The sequence below is a fragment of the Balaenoptera physalus genome (genome assembly GCF_965194825.1).
Source record: "Balaenoptera physalus genome assembly, chromosome: 11".
NCBI lineage: Eukaryota > Metazoa > Chordata > Mammalia > Artiodactyla > Balaenopteridae > Balaenoptera > Balaenoptera physalus.
The window spans coordinates 38,868,047-38,888,605 of NC_138896.1; the positions used below are offsets into that span (position 1 = coordinate 38,868,047).

The 20,559-nt window shown below is 39.3% G+C and overlaps 2 protein-coding genes across 7 annotated transcripts in view; one reads left to right on the forward strand and one right to left on the reverse strand.

The window, feature by feature from the left end:
• Positions 1-20,053, reverse strand: part of MAPK14 (mitogen-activated protein kinase 14) — a 69,784-nt gene extending 49,731 nt beyond the window's left edge. The window contains exon 1 of one of the 5 annotated variants that reach the window (XM_082412681.1): positions 19,562-20,053. In XM_082412681.1, the coding sequence (XP_082268807.1) occupies positions 19,562-19,677 (116 nt within the window). In that variant the 5' untranslated portion in view covers positions 19,678-20,053. Of the gene's footprint in view, positions 1-1,002; positions 5,084-18,691; positions 19,536-19,561 lie in introns of those variants that run through there. The other 4 variants (XM_082412680.1, XM_082412682.1, XM_082412679.1 and 1 more) reach the window with 4 other exon arrangements.
• Positions 20,054-20,246: 193 nt separating this feature from the next.
• The window catches only part of SLC26A8 (solute carrier family 26 member 8), a 71,572-nt gene continuing 71,259 nt past the window's right edge, over positions 20,247-20,559 (forward strand). For both annotated transcript variants that reach the window (XM_082412570.1, XM_082412572.1), the window contains exon 1: positions 20,247-20,557. The gene's annotated coding sequence lies outside the window, so the exon portion shown is untranslated. The remainder of the gene's footprint in view (positions 20,558-20,559) is intronic.

The window sequence follows — 20,559 nt, forward strand, 5'->3', positions numbered from 1 at the left end:
TAAATAAAATAGAATAATGGGATAAAGAGCAACAGAAAGCTGGTGGAGTTATGCTACATTAGCTAGGATGTCTGAGGAAGTACATTTGAGCTGAGGGAAGTGAATGATAAGAAAGTATCAACCATGTAAAGATACAGCAGAAAAGAGCCTCAAGCAGAAGAAAAAATTATTATTAACATTTAGTGAGTCTTTATTATCATTCCCCAGTTGACAGATAAGGAAACTGAAGCACAGAGAGTATAAATAACTTGCCCACGGTCACAAAGCTAGAGAGTGACAGTGCAGGAAGTCTGGATCCAGAGCTCACACTACTATTTTCCTGTGCTGCCTCTCAGAAAAGCAAGTGCAAAGGAAAAATAAAACAGAGGTAGAAAAAATATGGTGTGCTGGAGTGACAAAAGAAACATGGCCTGTGTAGGTCGAGCACGAGGAGCAAGGGGAGCGTGGAAAAGAATGAGGTCAGAGATACAGGCAGAGGCCAGATCATACAGGACATCTACAGCAAGATATGATGTGTATTTTAATTATTTTTAGAGACTGTTTGGGCTAATTCTATCATGTCTCATCCTCCTGTTTACCTCCAGTCTCTAATGGGTACATCCAAGACTTTCGGATCATCTATTCTCACCAAACTCTCTTTCCCACATGACTCTGGCACCAGAAGTTCCCCTCCCTTCACTCCCAAATCCTTACCCTATGTCCTTGCTCTTCAACTCCCAATTTGTTAATAAACTCCTGTAAATCTTCACTTCTGAACCTTTCCTCCATCTCCTTGCTTTAACTGAAACCAGGCTGTACTGTACCTTGAAGACACTACTTCTCTTATAGCTGTGTTATTAGAGTGGATTCTCACTCTCATATGCCACGTACCTCACAGCTAGCAGGTGGGGTACATGTCCTCCTTGCCAACTGTTTCCACTTCCAGACCATAACTTTCCCTTTGATTTACACAAGCTCCTGCTCAAGACCATCTCTCCCTCTCTGTTGCTGTTATCCACTGACCTGGAATTTTCCATCTTAAAGTCCTGTCTTAAAGTCTCTCGCCCCTCCCAACTTCTGTCATCATTCCTGGCAACTTCAGCATCCAGGTGGAGGGCACGTCCAATTTCCTGGCCTCCTGTGTGACCCATCCTCTTCAGCTCTCCACCTCAGAGTCTGCCTGCCTACCCGCAGGCTGAGTATTCTCCCCTCTCCTCTGCTGGGAAGCCTGTTGGAGCCTCTTGGAGCAAGGAATGCCATCGGGTTTCTAGCTGACACGCCAGCAACTGAGTGTGCAAGTTCAATTCAGTGGAGAAGAAAGAAGATGCCCACTTGAGCCACCTGTCCAAGTCATTCTCCGCGCTAGCTTTCCAGTAATAAAGTACGTATTTTTATCTCTATTTGACTCCTGTATCTATTAAGCAAAAGGCAAACTAGGATTAATCAGTACCCTACAGACCCCAATAATCACAATTTATTACTGTATGTTTATTTACCACCCAGCAGAGTGGTTAAATAAGGACTGGGGCTTTGGTATTAGACTCTGGATTTTAATTCCAGTTCCGCCAGTTAGTAGTTACATAACCTTGAGGAGGTTAATTAAATTCTCTCGGCCTCATATATAAAATGAGGATAATGTTTATATCTAATCTGTCCGATGTTTGTTAGGATTAAATGTGATAACTTTTGCAGTAGGTTTAGCAAAGGGCCTGGCCATGGTAAAGCTCAAATATTAGACGTAATAATGTCTGCGTTTTCCACTCATCATAAGCACCTTGAGGGCAGGAAATGTCTTCTGTTTTATTCAGTATTGTATTCCATAGGACTTAGCTTAATGCCTGGCACGTGGTCCAGTCTCAATAATTGCTTTACAAAAGTATAAAATGAAATATGAAAGAAAAACTTCAACTTTATCATTTGGCCCTCAATTCTTATAAATTCAATAGCATCCAACAAAAAACTGATATGAATGTTAAAAACTTACATGTGTGTTGAGTGTTTATTATTGTTAGGCATTGGTTTTAATCTTTACATGAATGAACATCCTTATCACAACTTTATAAAAAGACATTATTATTATTCCCATTTTACAGATGAGAGAACTGAGGCACCGAGAGGTTAACTAATATGCCCACACAGACAGAAAATGGCAGAGCTGGGATTCAAATCCAAGTGGTGTGTTTCAAGCATGAACTCTTTAACCATAACAGAAAAGCAAGTTCAACCTAGCCAGCAGTTCAGTCCATTTTAAATATATTCTAATCGTATGGACTCTGTTTCTTTTCTAAAATGCGTCCCACTATAATTAATTGCATTTCATAAGGAAAAAGTTTTTCCTGTGATCTTACATTGAACTCAGGATAATATTAATGAAAAGTATTTCATAAGAAATAACTTTCACTCAATATACATTACTTTATCAAGGGGGAGTTTTAAATCTCTAAAGTTATACTATGACTAAAACACTAAAGGAGTCAATGATGTAATATCTCACAAATACCAAAATATCACTTCCTGAGCATTTACTGAAAAATCTCCTTCATGAGATTCTTTGTGGATACAAAAGAAACATTAAACATAGTACCTGATATCAAAGAACTTAACCATCTAACTGGGATGATGAAACATACATGAAAGCAAATAATGCCCAATAATACAGTGCAACTATTACACTTTTTAAAAAGTTGGGTTCAAAAATATGTAAGTTGGGTTTAAAAATATAAAAATATACAAGTTGGGTTCAAAATACATAAATGTTCATTGCAGCCGGTTCACAAGAACAAAACTAGAAACTACCTTAATATCTAATACAGCAGAGTTTAAACTATGGTACATTCTCATGTACCGTATACTGCAGCCATTAACAAGACTCTCCACATACTAATATGTACTTGTTATACTGCTGATGGGAAAGAGAACAAGTTTCAGAAGTAAAGAATTATCCCCATCTGTGGGGGAAAAAAATGTACACTCATTCAGATATATACACATAAGCAGAGAATAGATGTCTAATATACTCAGGACTTTTAACACTTTTGCTTTTTAATATATATTTTTCTATCCCCTGACTTTTTAAAAAAATGAGCTTATATCTTTTAACAAGGTTATTAGTAAAGTTAGAAGCATAAGTCGTCTGTGCTTCTGTTACCCTAAAACAAACAGAAAGAGGCATGCTTTCTAACTTTCATAAAACCACTATTGACAGGTATATTTCCTTCAAATGATCCTCACATAGCTATACTCAAAGTATATAAATAAATTTGTACCCACCTTACCTAAGCCATAAGCATTTTCTATTTTACTAAACAATCATTCACAACAATTTCAAAAATACCTGAACCAAAAACTACTCATTCTCTTATTGATAGGCTTTATAAGCTATTCCATTCATTCACAGACACAAATAATACAAACACTACTACAATGGACATCTTCATTCACATTGCTTCTTCCATAATTGCATGATTTCCTTAGAAGAGACTAATAATTTCTACTTCAAAGGACACATACTCCCACATTTTAAAATATACTTTACTTACAGAAGAGAGCAAACAGGAATTGTTCAGAGAAACTGCTCTCTGCTTGTTAGTTAGTAATCCATCTCTGCTTGTTAGTTAGTAATCCTTATGGCAAAAGTGGCTGAAGCAAAGAATATATGATCCATCCCCTCCCCCACCTGTTTAAGTATTTAACTTGCTCTGACCTAACCTGTTCTATCACTAATCAAAGCAGTATTTGGAGAAAGAGGAAACCACATATTTCATCCTAAATTGAACATACTGTAATTACCCAAAGCAGAAATTTCTAATAATTTTTTAAAGATCATCTGATAAAACCAATTGAACAGTCAGAGGAGAAGAAATTCAAGTTATTGAATACCTGATCATACCACATATTATTTGGGAAACATTTCATTTAATCCTCATAACTTTGTGAGATAGTTATATTTACTTTCCAAAATAAGAAACTAATGGTCAGAAACATTAACAACTCACTGAATGGCATATAACTCATATGCAGGGGGATTCAGACTCAGATCTGTCTAATTTCAGTGCTCTTTTTCCAGGATGCCAAGCAGCCTGAGATAAGGACAACCCCAGCTACTGGCTTTGCCTTTATTATTACACTTACTAGTATTACAGTTGGGAAGATTCCTCTTAATCACATTTTAAAAACGGTAACTACAAATAAAACTGTGTTTTCATGAGCAACATCATAAAATGGAATTACCTTTATGAAGATCAGGTTCTCCAAACTATTGAATAAAATCCAGGACACATTGCTCAGTAAGTTTTTCCCCCAATTGTAAACTCATAAAGTTCTAAAATTAATTCATACTTTATAAAAAACATTGCTATGGTAAAAAAAAAATTAAAGGGAGAAATATAAAATTCATTAAAAACAGATATTATAATATTAGACTGTCATCATCACGTATCTACTGTTGACTGTGAATCCAGTACCTAGGACAAAATAATATTCATCAAATAAAATTAAATGTTTTGTTATACATTCATACCTGCCTCCCCTCTCCCTGAAAAAAAAGTGGCTTACTAGATTCTTAACATCCTAATTTTGTTTAATTCTAAATTTACTTACATATACCCTGCTTTATTTCACAATGGATTTAAAGTAGCCTAGAACTATATACATACAACTTGACATAAGAATAAATGATTAGGGGAAAAATAAACAAGATAAATAAGAAATTATGTATGGGTGAGGTTAGTGCAAATGTTTACTGTGAGGTCCTTTCTAAATACCTGTTAGAGGTGGGCCCCAAGTTTGGCTGTGAGCCCACTAAAGCCATCACAAAGAGAATACAACCAGTTAAGACATGAATCATAGGAACCATATAATAAAAACAAACCAGGTACTCAGAGAACTGTAGAGAGGCATAATTACTCCTGTAATAAAACCTGAGAAGGTTCCTCCTGTGTATGTTTATGAAAGAGACACTGTATAATGTGGTAAAAATGTCCTAATCAACATCCTTACACAATTATAATGGTGGGTTTCAGATGGTTCTTTACTTAGAGCATCCATCAGTGGAGACTGTTTCATAAGGCCAAAATACAGTTCATTAGCAAAGGCAGGGAGGAGAGGACTAAACAGCATGGCACGCTCTCTGACAGACTTAATCCAAGAGGAAATCTTAAGTGTTTCTAGAAAAATAGATAATAAGCTCCATATTCCTCAGACAATCCTCAAAGATGATTTCCATCAACTGAGCTTTTGAAAGATATAGAGACACAGGGACGTTGTGTTTATGCTCCATGACTGGAACCTGGCTTGGAGAGTGTTTGTGTTGCAAGGTAAAGGCAGATCAACATGCTGAGTGAGCAAAGGAAGAGAGACAACCTCTTAAGAAAGGTGAGATGTTGCCTAACCAGGACAACTGCCCACGTCCACAGAGCATGACAGTATAAATGACTGCACCAGGATTTTCCTCAAAAAACAATTTGGGTTTTCCCCAACAAAATGAAGAATGAGCAATCACTTGGCAAGTATCTGAGTAATTTACGGGGATCATAAATGATTTTACAATTTCTTTTAATGGTCATAGACAACTTCTCTAATCCCTGAATGATGTTAAGGAAAAATGAACCGTCAATAATGGTTAAGAAGACAACATAATTTTACTTATTTTTGGAAATTAATGGAAACATTTATTTTTTAAAAACTTTATTTAAATTTTTGGCTGCGTTGGGTCTTTGCTGCTGCGTGTGGGCTTTCTCTAAATGCAGTGCACAGGCTTCTCATTGCAGTGGCTTCTCTTGTTGGAGAGCACGGGCTCTAGGAACGTGGGCTTCAGTAGTTGTGGCACACAGGCTCAGTAGTTGTGGTGCACAGGCTTAGTTGTTCTGCGGCATATGGGAGCTTCCCAGAGTAGGGCTTGAACCCATGTCCCCTGCATTGGCAGGCGGATTCTTAACCACTGAGCCACCAGGGAAGTCCCAATGGAAATATTTAAATATATTAAAATCCGTAGTTACACTGAATTAACAAATTGTCATTAATACATTGAATTTATTAAAATATCTACATGGAGATAAATAATTTGCAAAGAGATGACATCTCTTCCCCATATAATTTGAGGCTTTTTTTCCAATTGAATTCAGGTTAATTGATAACAGTTTTCAAAATGTGCCTTCTAAATAAGTAATTCAGATGACTAACTTTGAACTTTCTCTTTACCTATAACAACTTGACAAAAATATCAGCAAATACCATACTGGAAATATTTTTCAGCACATCTATCTCTACTACAGAAACCTACTTTTTCTTTCTTCTAAATTCAGAAAAATGTGCAAGTATCACTGTACTTTTGATGCTTATGCTCTGCACCTCCATTTTGGAAACAATGTCATGAAAATAAAGGCAACTTTATGCAAAAACAAGAACTCAAGTTTTAATTTGAGAACTTCAAAAAATATTCTTTAGAGTAGCAAGGGACTTAAAGTTGACTTTAAAAACTCTTACCATTTGAAACATTGCTAGCTCTCTTTTAATACCTTTACTAACTCTCAAATATCTTGTTTTAATGTCTACCTTACACTTTCATTTTTAAAATAAATCACAAAATGATCTACTTGCACTATATATAGTATTTTTAAATGGAATTCAATTTCTTACAATAACACTTTCATATTGATAGGAAGAAAATCAGATGTTATTAATACAGTTGTTACAAGTATGTGCAATATGACCAATCCCCAGCTTTTCAGTTTCTAAAAATTCTTCTCAGAGGTTAAAAAAAACACAAATGACACACGAAAAACCTTATTAATAGAGAAGCAGCCTGGAATGGAAAAAAGACTCATTTAATTGATCACTTACCTTGCCTTGCAGAAACTTACAGTTCAAGAACTTTTAGGCAAATTCAGTATTTTCATGAAAATCTCATTCAGACAGAAAAATGTATCTGTGATAGGATTTATTAGGGACATTAGCCATGGGGCTGGCACTCAGGGAATGGCAACATATATGCTAATACTTGCCATTCCTAACTAATCTGATCCAATTCCTGCTGCAAAAGCTTCTAAACTACTGGAACAAAAATGTTTTTCACAACTGCGTCCATTTTTACTAGGCTGATGAAAACTAACATTCAAACAATGTAGAAATTCACTTAGGCATACAATCTAAAAATCCCAAACCATTTGCGATTAAAATACACTTAATCTTCATTTGCTGAACGCTCCGTTTGAAGTAAGAATAATTTTGTAAGATATTTCTTCACTGAAGCTTTAAAAGCTACAGTGGTGTCAGTTAACATACATCTTTGATTGCAAATGTGAAGTATGTATCTGCATCAAGAGCAAGAGTTATCCCATACTGAATGCAAAAATATTACACATGGATTATTCCATTTCTTTTAAAGGGGATTACTTTCCAAAGCCTCATTAGAATGTTGCCACCACGGGTTTATATCTTCTCTACTTGTATGTGTTTGAAAATTTCAATAACAAATGTTTTGGAAGTTAACATTAAATAATTTTTAACTCCTTTCAAGCAAATCTGAAATACTGAACAGACTAATCATATATTACATTGTAACTATTTAGTATTACCATCAATCAACTTTGCCTTGCTGCTACAATTAAAAGTCTTGTACAGTAATAGTGTTCATAGGCTTCATATCCAGAAAAGCACCCTACAAATACATGCTATGATCATGACTAGAGATGTACATAACAGGCATTGATTGACATGACTTCACAACTTTTGGGTTTTGCTATGTCTGTGACTCTCCATCTTATATGACATATCTATCTATATCTATATCTATACATACACACACATATATATACACATGCACATATATATATATTTTTATAGTAACACTTAAGAGTATTAATTATCTATCACTAGATAATAAATTACCCTCAAATTTGGTGGCTTAAACAAGATTTAGTATCTCAGTTTCTGTGGGTCAGGAATTCAGAAGCAGCCTAGCTGGGTGGTTCTGGCTCATGGTCTTTCCTGAAGTTGCAGTCAAGATGTTGGTCAAGCTAGAGTCATCTGAAGGCTTGACTGAGGCTGGAGGATCCACTTCTAAGATGGTTCACTCACTCGGTGTTGGCAGGCCTCAGTTCTTTGAAATGTGTACCTCTCCATAGGGCTGCTTCAGTGTCTTCTCAATGTAGCAGCCCTATGGTTCTCAACACAGGGCAATTTTACTCCTCAGAGGACATCTGACAATGTCTAAGACAACCGGGAGGGTGTGGTGGCGATGGAGGGAGGGGTGCTAGTGGAATCTGGTGGGTAAAGGCCAAGGTTACTGCTAAATATCCTTCAAAACAAAGAATTCTCTGGCCCCAAATGCCAATAGTACTGAGGTTGAGAAACTGCCCTAGAGCAGATGAACTCAGAGAAAGACCAAAGCAGGAGTCACAATGTCTTTTATGACCTACCCGCAGAAGTCACACTCCATCATTCCTGCTACAGTCTATACTTTAGAGAAGTGAGTCACTAAATACAGTCTTCACTCAAGGGGAGGAGAATTAAAGCACCACCTCTTTAAGGGAGGAGTATCAAATAATTTTCACATCATTATTTTTAGCAACTTGATTTTTAAAAATCAAAACACTGGAAAATATCTTGCTTACTTTTGGTAATACTACATAAGTACTTTTTTTATTGCTCTAGAAAAAAAACCTCTGAAATTCCACTTAACAAAGCTACTTTTACATCCTAGTGAATGGTCTCTGTTTGCAGTATTTCGATGATCTGATCTCAAAAAATTCTGTTAAGCATAAACATAGGCAGTCTGACATAGAAAAAAGTAAACCAGTAGTCAAAAGATTTCAGTTCTAGCTTTGGTTCTGGAACTTCCTAGCACGTGATCTTGGCCAAACCTTCTATGAGCCTGTTTCCAAATAAAATGGGGGTGTCACTTGCTCTGCTTATCTTACAATGCTGTTTTGAAGCTCACATAAGATAATTATGTATAAGTACTTTATGAACTATAAAAGACAAGTAGTAAATGTTCCAAGTGGAAATGAATGTGCTATTATATAATAGTTTCATGATCAGCTTCCAGCATGGGGTTTATCACATAGTAAATTCTCAACATGTATTTTTAGATCTCTTACTCTCAAATTTGAGGTTGAGTATATTTCTGAAATAACAGTAAGATAGGGCAGGTTATTAAAATATAACCAAGGACCCAAATCCTTGATCATTTGTTGTCATGTTACGGAAAACTAAAATATCGTTTCCTTTCAAGTTAAAATGCACATTTATTCAGCAGTTAATGGATAGGATCTAAGAACTACTACAATCAGAAACATAATGTAGCCAATTCTTTAGACACTAAACTGAAAAAAAAGGTATTCCTGTTTATATTTGTTTCCCAATTTAGACAATTTAGACTTTGTTTCCCAATTTAGATGAAGGAGGGCAGAAGCTATAGTTTATTTATCTGTTTATCTTCAGGAACATAATGCAAGATTAGTAAATACATACCAAAGCAGATAGTTCCTGACCTCAAGGAACTGAGAAACCTAGCTGGGGAGTCAGATTAAACAGATATGTACATAAATTACTAGAGACTTTTACAAAGCAATATATTTGCTTCCTCCAATCCATTCTGTAACACTCCAATCAAACCAATTTTAAAATACTTTCCCTCCCTACTTTACAACTCAAGAAACTGTAACTAGCTCTCTATTGCCTAGAAAAATGCAGTTGCCTTAACGCTACTCCAGACCTGATTCTTAATTTCTAGGGGTAGGACCCAAGCACCTGTATGTTTAAGAGCTCCACAAGTGATTCTGAAACACAACCAGAATGAAAACCACAACGGGGTTCACCCTATCTGAGATACTACCCTTGTCAGGGCAGTCCATCTCATATCTAATTCTCTTAGTTATGTTTTCTCCTGTTACCTAAAAAGTTCCCTTTCTAGAAATGCTCCAAATACTACCCATCCTTCAAAACAACCTTCAGGGCTTCCCTGGTGGCACAGTGGTTAAGAATCCGCCTGCCAATGCAGGGGACACACGTTCGAGCCCTGGTCTGGGAAGATCGCACATGCCGCGGAGCAACTAAGCCCATGTGCCACAACTACTGAGCCTGCACTCTAGAGCCTGTGAGCCACAACTACTGAAGCCTGCGCGCCTAGAGCCCGTGCTCTGCAACAAGAGAAGCCACTGCAATGAGAAGCCCGTGCACCACAACGAAGAGTAGCCCCCGCTCGCCACAACTAGAGAAAGCTCGAGCGCAGCAAGGAAGACTCAACACAGCCAATAAATAAATAAATAAATTTATTTAAAAAACAAAAAAAAACCCCAATCTTCAAATCCTTCCTTCATGAAACATGCCAACTACTATAGCCCACAGGGCCCTCACATCTCTGTATACATCAATACCTTTATATATACATATAGTTCACTAATATTTTATGTCTGTTCCTTTTAGACACTGGTGGGCATTTAACACTGTCAGATGGATGACCAACAGATTTCTTTCACTACAGCAAATCTAAAACATAAATATAAAAATACACACACATTTCAAACTTTCAAAATTATGTTGCTTTAATACCTAGTTATAGAAATCTTCAGGCAATTGGCTTATTCCCTGATTATAATTTTCATGACCACTGTCATTCATCAGTGCTAATGATAAGCTTCCTTCAAATATCAGTTCCACATATCTAAGGCTGAACCATACAAGTTTATAACATGAATCTAATCCTAGGGTAGTGAGTGCTGCATCTCTGAGATTGTCCTCAAGAAGTATGTAGAAAAATAATCAAGGGAAAGCATGAAACATTACCTTTCAATAGACTTGAAATCCAGAGTTAGACATTCTTGATATTACGTTTGGAAGTATAAATTTAAATGTACAGTATATGAACAAGACACTGTTGAGACTGTATCAGACAATGAATTCAAAGGGAATATGCACAGAAAGTATAGTGTTTCTTTTTGCAGGTGGAAGGTTCAAGTTATCCTATCTAGTTTTTACTCAGGGCCAATCAATCCAAATATATAGGGTTATATAAGCAGTTCTCAACCAAAGGTGATTTTGCCCCCAGAGGACATGTGGCAATGTCTAGAGACATTTTTGGTTGTCACAACTGGAGGCGGCAACTGGCATCTAGTGGGTAGGGTACAGGGTTGCTGCTACATATCCTACAACGCACAAGACAGTCCCCACAACAAAAAGAATTATCAACCCAAGATGTCAACAGGAGGAGTAACCCTAGTGTTACACTATATTTGGGAATGTAAGCAGAGCTTGATAGATGCTCATAATACTTACTGCATGTTCTCTTAATTTGCTATTTTTTCCCTTTTGCTCCCTGTAGCATCAATATCATTTAATTTATTGAGACTGCTAATTTCAAAGCAGATCATTCAAAGCATAAGGCATTTAGGCCACTAACCTAGGTATCAGAAAATGAACCAAGCCAAACTTATAATGTCAGATGAGGAAATTATTAAAAGCATATCAGTGTACGATACCAACATCAAAATTTCACTTCAATTTAATACTAAAATCATTAAGGAGTCATGTTTTATTATACCAAGTGAGAAAGATAACTAAGATTTTTACAAGCATTTGGTAGCCTGGAGAAGAAAACATAAATAGAAACTAGTATTCAAAAGTCTAAGTTCAAGAAGGTTCAAGCTACCTAAAGCCCTAGATGCAGGATTTGATGGAAGGCGGAAAAAAGAAATAGCTACTGGGGATTAAGAATAAAGCATTTATTTCTGGGAATAAAGTTATATCTACTACAGGGATAAGGAAATACAAGAATGAAGAGTTCAGAAAATACTTGGGTAAACCAGACACCTCAAGTTCAGTGTCACAGGACGGACTAAAGGCATGATTATTAGGGGCACATAATTTGCAGGTGAGAAGACGGTCACAGCAGAGACACTACCCCATGAGGAATTATAGGGCTGCGTTAATGTCTACAGGACACTTACTCTCATTGTCCCTTTCCTACCCTAAACCACAGCCTCCCTGAGCCCTTGGCAGATCAAAAGAAGAAGTTCTGACCTTTTGTGGGCACATGCTGATGTCATCGCTTTCTAGTTCTGAATCAGATGGAAAGGTCTCTCTGACACAGATTTCAAACACACATCCTTGCAAAAAGTTGCCCTAGATGTAAAAAGTGACTAGAATGTCACGCATTAGAAATATAAACGTAGATTTGAGATGGCAACTGAAGCTGAAAGAATGCAGAAAAGAAAAGCTACTGAGGACTTCCAAAGCAATCTCTGAGAAAGCAACATAAATGTGTCCCTTCCAGACTGATATTTTCAAAAGCAGGAACCCTTCCTGCTTTTTTGTTTTTTCAGTCTTTATAAACAGAATACCTACTACAGTGCCTAGCACTGGCCATACTGAATTAATGAATTTAAGAAAACAAAGAAGAAATTGGTTTTTTTTTTTTTTTTTTTTTGCATAATGATGTGTGATGCCTACACTCTGGATGGTAAGCTTGGTAAAGCAACCAATGCACACTTGCGGGTAGACTGAGAGTAAGACACACACACTCACATACCTTCCATCGTGTCACAGGTGTAGTGACAATGCCACCAAGGCCTAAGAGGAGAAAGGTTTTGAGGAAAACAAGGAAATCTGTAACATCATTCAAAGTAACAGAAGCCAAAATGTTCAGGGTATAAAGTTACTCAGACAGCAGGCCTAGACAAAATAAACATTTGTTCTATTACCTTTTTGTTATGTTGTCATGGGAATCTGTGTTTAGGAACACTTATTTTCTGCAACTAGATGATAGAGCAGTGAAAGGGGGATGGCTTTCATAAAAGAGAGAAACCTGTATCTATAAAGGCAGAAAAGTAAATAAATCCTATGGGTTTTTATAGGGCGACATGTGTAGAATCTGTCAATCTATAAGACTTATTCAAGTTAACAGAGAAGTCATTGGGGGCACCTAGCCAAAACATTATTAACAGGTAACAATAATCCAACCTCTACTAAAAGTATTGTGATGGGGGCAAGGCAGAGGAATGTAAAGCAGATACAGGGCCAAATAAAACAGAAAATAAATGAGATCTTAAAAGTTGAAAGAAGGTAAAAATGACTTTTTAAAAATAACCCAATAGTAAGAAAAAAACCTAGAAGCCCAAAGAAGTTAGAAAACATTCAACCTGCCAGCAGGCTAACCTTCTTTTGTCAGAAGTCTAGAGCTAATCTCTTTGCTCCCTTCCTTTTGGCAACAGAAACCTGAAAAGTGAAGTTAAGCTCCACATGTTATTTAAAGAGCTGGACTGGAATATCCTGAATTTCTAGGGCCCACCAAAAGTACTGGTTCTGGTACACTGAGCCTTCTGGAGTAAGAGTTGTTGAATACGGATCAGGGCTGTGCACCAATTCATCTGACTCCCCCACTCTACCCTAAACTACAGTTAGCGCCTCTAAATGGGTGAGGAACAGAAATGAAAAAACAGGGACCCCAGAGAAGAGTGATCTGTTAAAACATACATTAGATCATGTCTCCCCTCTGGTTATAACCCTCCATGGTCTCCCGTCTCAGAGTAAAAGGCACAATTCTTACAAAGGCAAATAAGACCCTTTACGATCCCAGCACCTCTGTAGCTCCTCCACCCACTTCCCCTACTACTATTTGGCCCCTGGTTCATTCAGTTCGAGCCATACTGGTCTTCCAGCTATGCTAGAGAATGAGGCCTTTGCCTCAGGGCATGTGCTGATCCCTCAACACAGAATTGTTCTTCCGTCCCCATTCAGGCCCAACCAGTGTTCTACATCACTTCCTTCAGGTCATTGCTCAATTGTTACTTTATCACTGAGGCCTACCCTGCTTAGAAGTGCACAGCCATCCCAGTATTCCCTCTCTTTTCCTTACTTTATTCCCCCATAGTACTTATCACCTGACATGTTATAAATTTTAATTTTTTGTTTGTTGTCTACTTCTATTCCCCTGCCCTTAGAATATAGTTTCTTATGGGCAGAAATTTTTGTCTGTTTTGCTCATACTCTAGCACCTAAAGAGTGACCCACGCATAGCAGGTGCTCAAAGTATTGGTATAACACAAAGTCCTGGCCTCAAGGAGATTAGCATGAACCCATCCTCTTCTCCCTGTAAGACTCCAAAGTTAGATCCTGTGCCCTATAAGACTCCAAAGTTAGATATATCCATTTGTCCAAGGTCAAAACTTAGGGATCATTCTACACCCCTCTCTCTTCTGTACTTTCTCCCCCACGTTCAGCCTAGGAGCCAAGCCCAGGATCCCTTTGTCAAAAGTGCAGAATTTACAGGCCACCATCTACTTCCTCCTTAGAATAAATTATTAAAAGGCTAAAATGCTGGGAAACTGGTTAATTTTATAAATCCTTAACAGACATGTACTTAACTTACAGAAGGACTATGCAAAGACAACTACTTCTAATACTAAAAGCTTCATTTATTTAAAAAAAATTTTTTTCAAGTTTAAAGAGGTTTTGCTTTTATTTGTCCTGAAGAAGCTCGTGCATCACTTCCAAGTACATGGCAACCATGAAACGATATTCCTAGGTTCCAGAGTCAGGGGAAGCCACTTTATAATGAGGTTTTTTTGAGCTCTATAGTAATTATATCTCTTGGATAGAAACAAATCAATACCAAATTTCACAGTAAAGAGCAAAAGTCCAGTGTATTTTTAAAGGCCTAGAAAGGCAGTTATTTCTATTTATATCCTAAACTATACTTACATAACAGAAGCACATACAGAGAATCTCAACTTTCCAAAATGTGCACAGAAGAATTTCAAGCCAAGGGGATTCACAAATTCAGGAATTAACTAGTTGCACTGATGATCCTTTGGGAAAAAATTTAATCTGGGCAATGAGTCCATTTTTGGTCTAGCAATTCTGAGGAAGAGATGTGACTTTAATAAGTCATTACCTCAGATTAGCTAGGCTGACATTGGTGGGATTGGTTAGTCATAGTTCTACTATTTCAAGTGACCCAGCAACCCCTTTCTTCACAAAAGGAGGGAGGGGAGAGGCAAACAGAACAAGAGAAGGTACCACCACACAATCTTACCAGTCTACAAGTACAGGAAGGGAGAATTCTAAAGTGTTGAAACCCCAGAACCAAATCCAAAGTAGCACTGACAAGTATGCCATTCCTTTAATGAGTCCAGTTCCTCATCTATACAACTGGGTTAATAATACCAGCCTTCACAGAGCCAGTGAAAACTGAATGATAATGCTTTGAAATGCAAATACATTATAAAGTGTAAAATCCCATAAAAATGTCAGTTAATACTAAAGTGAGAGGGATCTAGCACAGTGACTTCTTCCACCTTTGAATCCTAAGCCCCAGGGTCTCAGCACCATCTGCACTATTGCCCATGAAAGGCAAAGTCAATGCAGATCACCTCTGAGGCTGATTTAGAGGGAAATCAAAAGCATAGTCCTCAGTATCAAGAAATTAAACTGGCAGAACTGAAAAGCCAGAGGTTCAGAATATCCTTATTTTAAAATGGGAGCCAGTGGAAAGGTTTCAGTGGAAAATGGAATTCGATAAAGGATGACTTTATAGCCAACTTGACTGAACTCTTTCTTAAAAGTCTTTATCAATAATACAAAGATTTGCCATTGTGTTTAACTATTTATTGGTCGGCACTGGTAACATGCAGCCAATCACCTTGCTTTTGGGTACAAAGGAAAGCAAATGGGAAGCAAGATCAGCATGGGCCTATTATCACCACTAGGAAAATAAACGGCACACCCCTCTCACTCATTAGGAGTCAAGAAAGTCACCTTTGCATACTCAATAACGACGTGCTTTTATTTATTCGTGCCCTGGCTCATGCTAAAAAAAGGAAAAGATTTAAAATGGTGAAGGGCCATTAATACTAAAAAAATTTAGCTTCACTTTTTTTTCTAATAAATTTTTTTTTTTACTATTTATTTTTGGCTGCGTTGGGTCTTCGTTGCTGCACACAGGCTTTCTCTAGTTGCAGTGAGTGGGGGCTACTCTTTGTCGCAGTGCACGGGCTTCTCATTGCGGTGGCTTCTCTTGTTGTGGAACATGGGCTCTAGGCGTGTGGGTTTCAGTAGTTGTAGCACACGGGCTCCGTAGTTGTGGCTTGCGGGCTCTAGAGCGCAGGCTCAGCAGTTGTGGTGCACGGGCTTAGTTGCTCCGTGGCATGTGGGATCTTCCCGGACCAGAGCTCGAACCCATGTCCCCTGCATTGGCAGGCGGACTCTTAACCACTGCGCCACCAGGGAAGTCCTTCACTTATTTTTATTACAGTTATTTTCACACAATCTTGTTCCACAAAGCATTTAGGAAGTTGAATTTGATTTCTTAGTAAATATTGCCATCCTTTTACCAAAAGTTTTGTTATACACTTTATATACTGATGATAAACATAAAATGTACAGCACAATGCCTGGAACATAGAACACAATCCATAAAATGTAGTTATTATTTGCATCAGGCTATAAACCCTATCAGGGAATAGACTGTCTTATTCTGTCTTGCTTAACACTCTAGCTCGAGAAACCTAGCCTGCTATCTGGTCCATAGTTGGTACTCAATAAATAGTTTAATAAATGATTGAATATGATTTAAGAATAATTCTCAACTCTCACCTATTTTATGGTACCAGTGCCCCACCTCCTGTAATCAGAGGCAAGTGTCCCGGAAAACCCACACACCAGAGGAAAGGCATTTAAGTTCCTGTTTACATTTCCTTAAACTCACCACAAAGCTCCTCCCCCTCCTTCTGTCCCCCAATCCACAAAATCAATGCTGTGCAACAATGTATTCTTTAAAAATTTTGCTTCATTTCCCCTCACAGACAACAAAGTTCCTTAAAATTGCAAGACTTAGTTTAGTTCCCTTTACCCCTTAAAAAGGAAAAGCATATTTGCAAAACCCTATCAATTCCCAAATTTCTAGTCTGATTCCTTGATCTTTAATTCACGGTTGGTTATCACTCAGGTTACTACATACTTGCTTTACTATATACTTAGTACAAATTAAAATACTGAAAATTGGCTTAATATTTAAAAAAAATTTTTTTAAGTTCCACATCAAAGTGTATCACACTTCAGACCAATCAAATTAGGAAACTGACACAGATTATTTCAGTGACATTGCATTCCTTGAAATACTTTCAGCGATTCTTTTTTGGAACAGACTTCGGATCTAGTTCTACAAGTCACACAGGAAATTCTGTGTCATTACTTTATGGTTACAACTCTTATCTGACCTCAAACAGTATCATCAACCTGGCTGCCTAATCTTTTTCACCAGACTTCAGTCCAATTTTCTAAATTATTTCAGATTCAATTTGATTTTGTTATTTCCTAAAATTAAATCTGCTCTCAAAAAAAATGAAGATAGTGAAAAATAACACAGGCTCCAAAGTGGATTCTAAGAGAAGTTAAAAAAAAAAGTTTTCTGCCACACCTGAAAGTTGCTAATTGAAAGAACAACTTCAAATAACTACTCTGAATGAGATAACACTTGTACATCTAAATTCTGATACTTTCAATCCAAAATCAGTTACATTCGTTTATGGCCAACTGTCACATAATATCGGTTATTTTTCTCCACCAATATGCTATAGGTTACATCTTAAATACCCTTAGCAGAACTGCCTCCATGGAAAGACACACAAGAAACTTAACAGTGGTTGTCTCTGAGGAAAGGAATAGCACAATTGGAGAACAAGAAAAGAAAGGCAACTTTTCACTATATTTTTATACCTTCTGAATTTTATACAATGTGAATGTATCACCTACTTTTAAAAACCTGTTTAACAAAATTATTTCCAAGTGTCAGATATTGATGGTTTCTAAAAACCAGAAAAGTATAGTACTAAAAAAACATGGAGTTCATTTTAATGGCACTTCGCTGTAAATCTGGATTTCCAGAGCTAGGGCAGAGCTATTCACACCAACGGTAGGGAAACCTTGCAAGGAATTATTTTCAAGTTCACTAAACTCCCCATAGTTGAGCTGTTCTGCTGTATCACTCCTTAAGGTTTAAACGTTATTGGAAACAAAAACTCGGTACCACAAAAATTAATGTTAATTCAAGAATGAAAAATGGAGGTAAATTAATGAGCTATTAAAGGAGCAATGATCCAAACACATCTTCGAAAATTAGCAAATCAAGAGCACACTATAAAAATGGAAAAAAGATGTCAAGCATAGTGCCATCAGCAACATAACTCAAACAGCCTGAACCAGAAAATGCAATATGATCTGTTGCTGGACACAATTGCACAATCTCAATTACCCAGAAGATTCTATAAACCGGAAATTCATGCTGGGGCTTTAAGAAACACAGGAATTATATTTAAAGATTAACAACTCCAAAAGCCTGGAATTTGTGGCAAAACAAAAAAAAAATTTTGTAGACCTCTCTTCAAATGATGCATGCACAGGAATTACATGAATTAGCTTCAGATCAGGAGCTCTCAAATTTCAGTACATCTAAAATACAGTGTTTAAAGCCTTGAAAGTCAGAAAAGTTAGTGAAATATTTCAGGTCTGAACATTTTACAGCATCATTTAATTGAAAACACATTCACAGCGTGAATTAAAGCTGAAAAGTGTCTCTTCCTTCCTTTGCTATATATTCCATATCCATATCGTGTACCTCAGGCTCTAAGTGTAGATAAGTTCCCTGCAAACTCTCAAAGGGACTTTAAAAACACAGTATTTCACAAGAATTATCGCAATTAAAAAATATTTACAATACCTCCCGGCATTGTTAATAACTTTTTGATCTTGAGGGCGTGCATCGGATCTGAATCTCACTTGCTCCAAAGGAGAAAACTGTTTTGTCAAACAATACTTAAACGAGCAGTGGTATGTGACTAATCAGTGAGGCCGCCAGTTTCTCAAGCTGCAGTGTGTTTGCAGGCACTACCACCCACCCCCCACTCTGCGAAAAGGAAATACGCTTTCAACTGAATCGGAAACACACCACTCAAGCTGGCACAGGACTCACCGAGATAAAGTCGGTATTTTAAGCTCTATGGATAGCTACTAATTCAAGTGCGAATTCAAAAAGAACGCTTCTCAAAATGGGATTTCGACAGAGGTTTGCAAAAAAGCCCGCACTGAACGCCCTTCGTCCTCAGTTTTGTTCAGATGACGGCAGTCTCCCGGTCGAGCTTTGCCCTTCTGTTTCTCCAGGCAGCTCCCCGGGCTTGTCTGCTCCGAGGGCAGGCTCCGGCGCCCAAGGTGGGCACATCTCGGGAGAGAGTCCTTCTGCTCGATGCCAGCAGGGAGACCCCCAAAGAGGGCCCTCCTGTTCCTGTCCCCGAAGCAGCAACCCCCCAAGAAGGGAACGCGCAGGGTGCGAGCCAGGGCCGGGCTCCAACACCATCACCCACCGCCCACCGTGGACCTGCGTGCTACACACAGCTGACCACCTACGTGGGTGTGCAGGGTGAGGGGTGCAAGGGGTACAGGGAGGGCAGGACAGGGGTCGAAGGGGCAGGGATGCCCTCCCCCAAGGAAAATTCCTACCGCTTGGTGCATTGCTGAGCCGTGGGGGCAGGCCTGGCTCTGGGGCATACAGGGCCACCCAGCCCACCGAGGCCCCGAGCCCGGTGACACTCACCACACGGAGCCATAGGCGCCGGAGCCCACCGGGGACAGGTTTTGGTAACGCTCGGGCACCTCCCAGATTGTCTTGTTCAGCTCCTGCCGGTAGAACGTGGGCCTCTCCTGAGACATCTTCCAGCGGTGGCCGCGGGGCGAGGAGGTGGCCCTGCGGGGCCCCGCCTGCGCCCGCACCCGCTTCCCCGACCTCGTCGCCCGGCCGGACGGGCGGGGACCCTGCGCTGGCCGCCCGCGCAGGTGTGAGCGCCGCGACCCAGACGACTCCCGCGCGCGCGGCCCCTGTCAGCCGCAGCGGCTGGACGCGCCTCCGCGACGGGGGTGAGCCCCGCTAAGGGCAGGGGCACGCTCAGGGGCTCAAGGCTGCGCCCTCCACGTTCTCGCTGCACCCTCTCCAGACCAGGCCGATTCCCGGCTGCGCCGCGGGGCTACGGCTCCAGCTGCAGCGCCCGCGGAGGTTCCAGTGGTCGCCGTTCCACAGCCAGCGAACAGGAGCCTCCCGCCGTACTCTCGCGAGAACAGCTCCCGGGCCTCTCTGCGAGCCGAGATTTTACCCAATATGGAACCTGCCCAAGGGAGGGGGTTGATGAGAGGAGAGGATGGGAGGAGCAATTCTCGCGAGAAGCGAGCAACAGCTGGCCACCAGAGGCAGGAACTCCCAGGGACTGCTCTTCTTAAGGGCGCCAAGGCGGACTCGAGAAGGAGGGGATAAGCAGACAACACATGCCGCGTGCGCCCCACCGTGGTCGGCGGGGCAAACGCCTGGCTCCCTGGTGGAAAGCGACATTGACAAACAAGGTGTCGGGAAAAGACCCAAAAGACCTTTGAACTGCGGGTAGTCACCAGCAGCCGAGCACCTGCTCAGCAGAACCCCCAATTTCCAAGAAATACTTGCATAATAAAGAGAAAGGTTCCGGCCAGAAAGCCGTTGCAGTTCCATCTGCTCAAGGACATACACGGCTTACTCTTCGGAATTCTGACGAAATCTGTCCCAAAGGT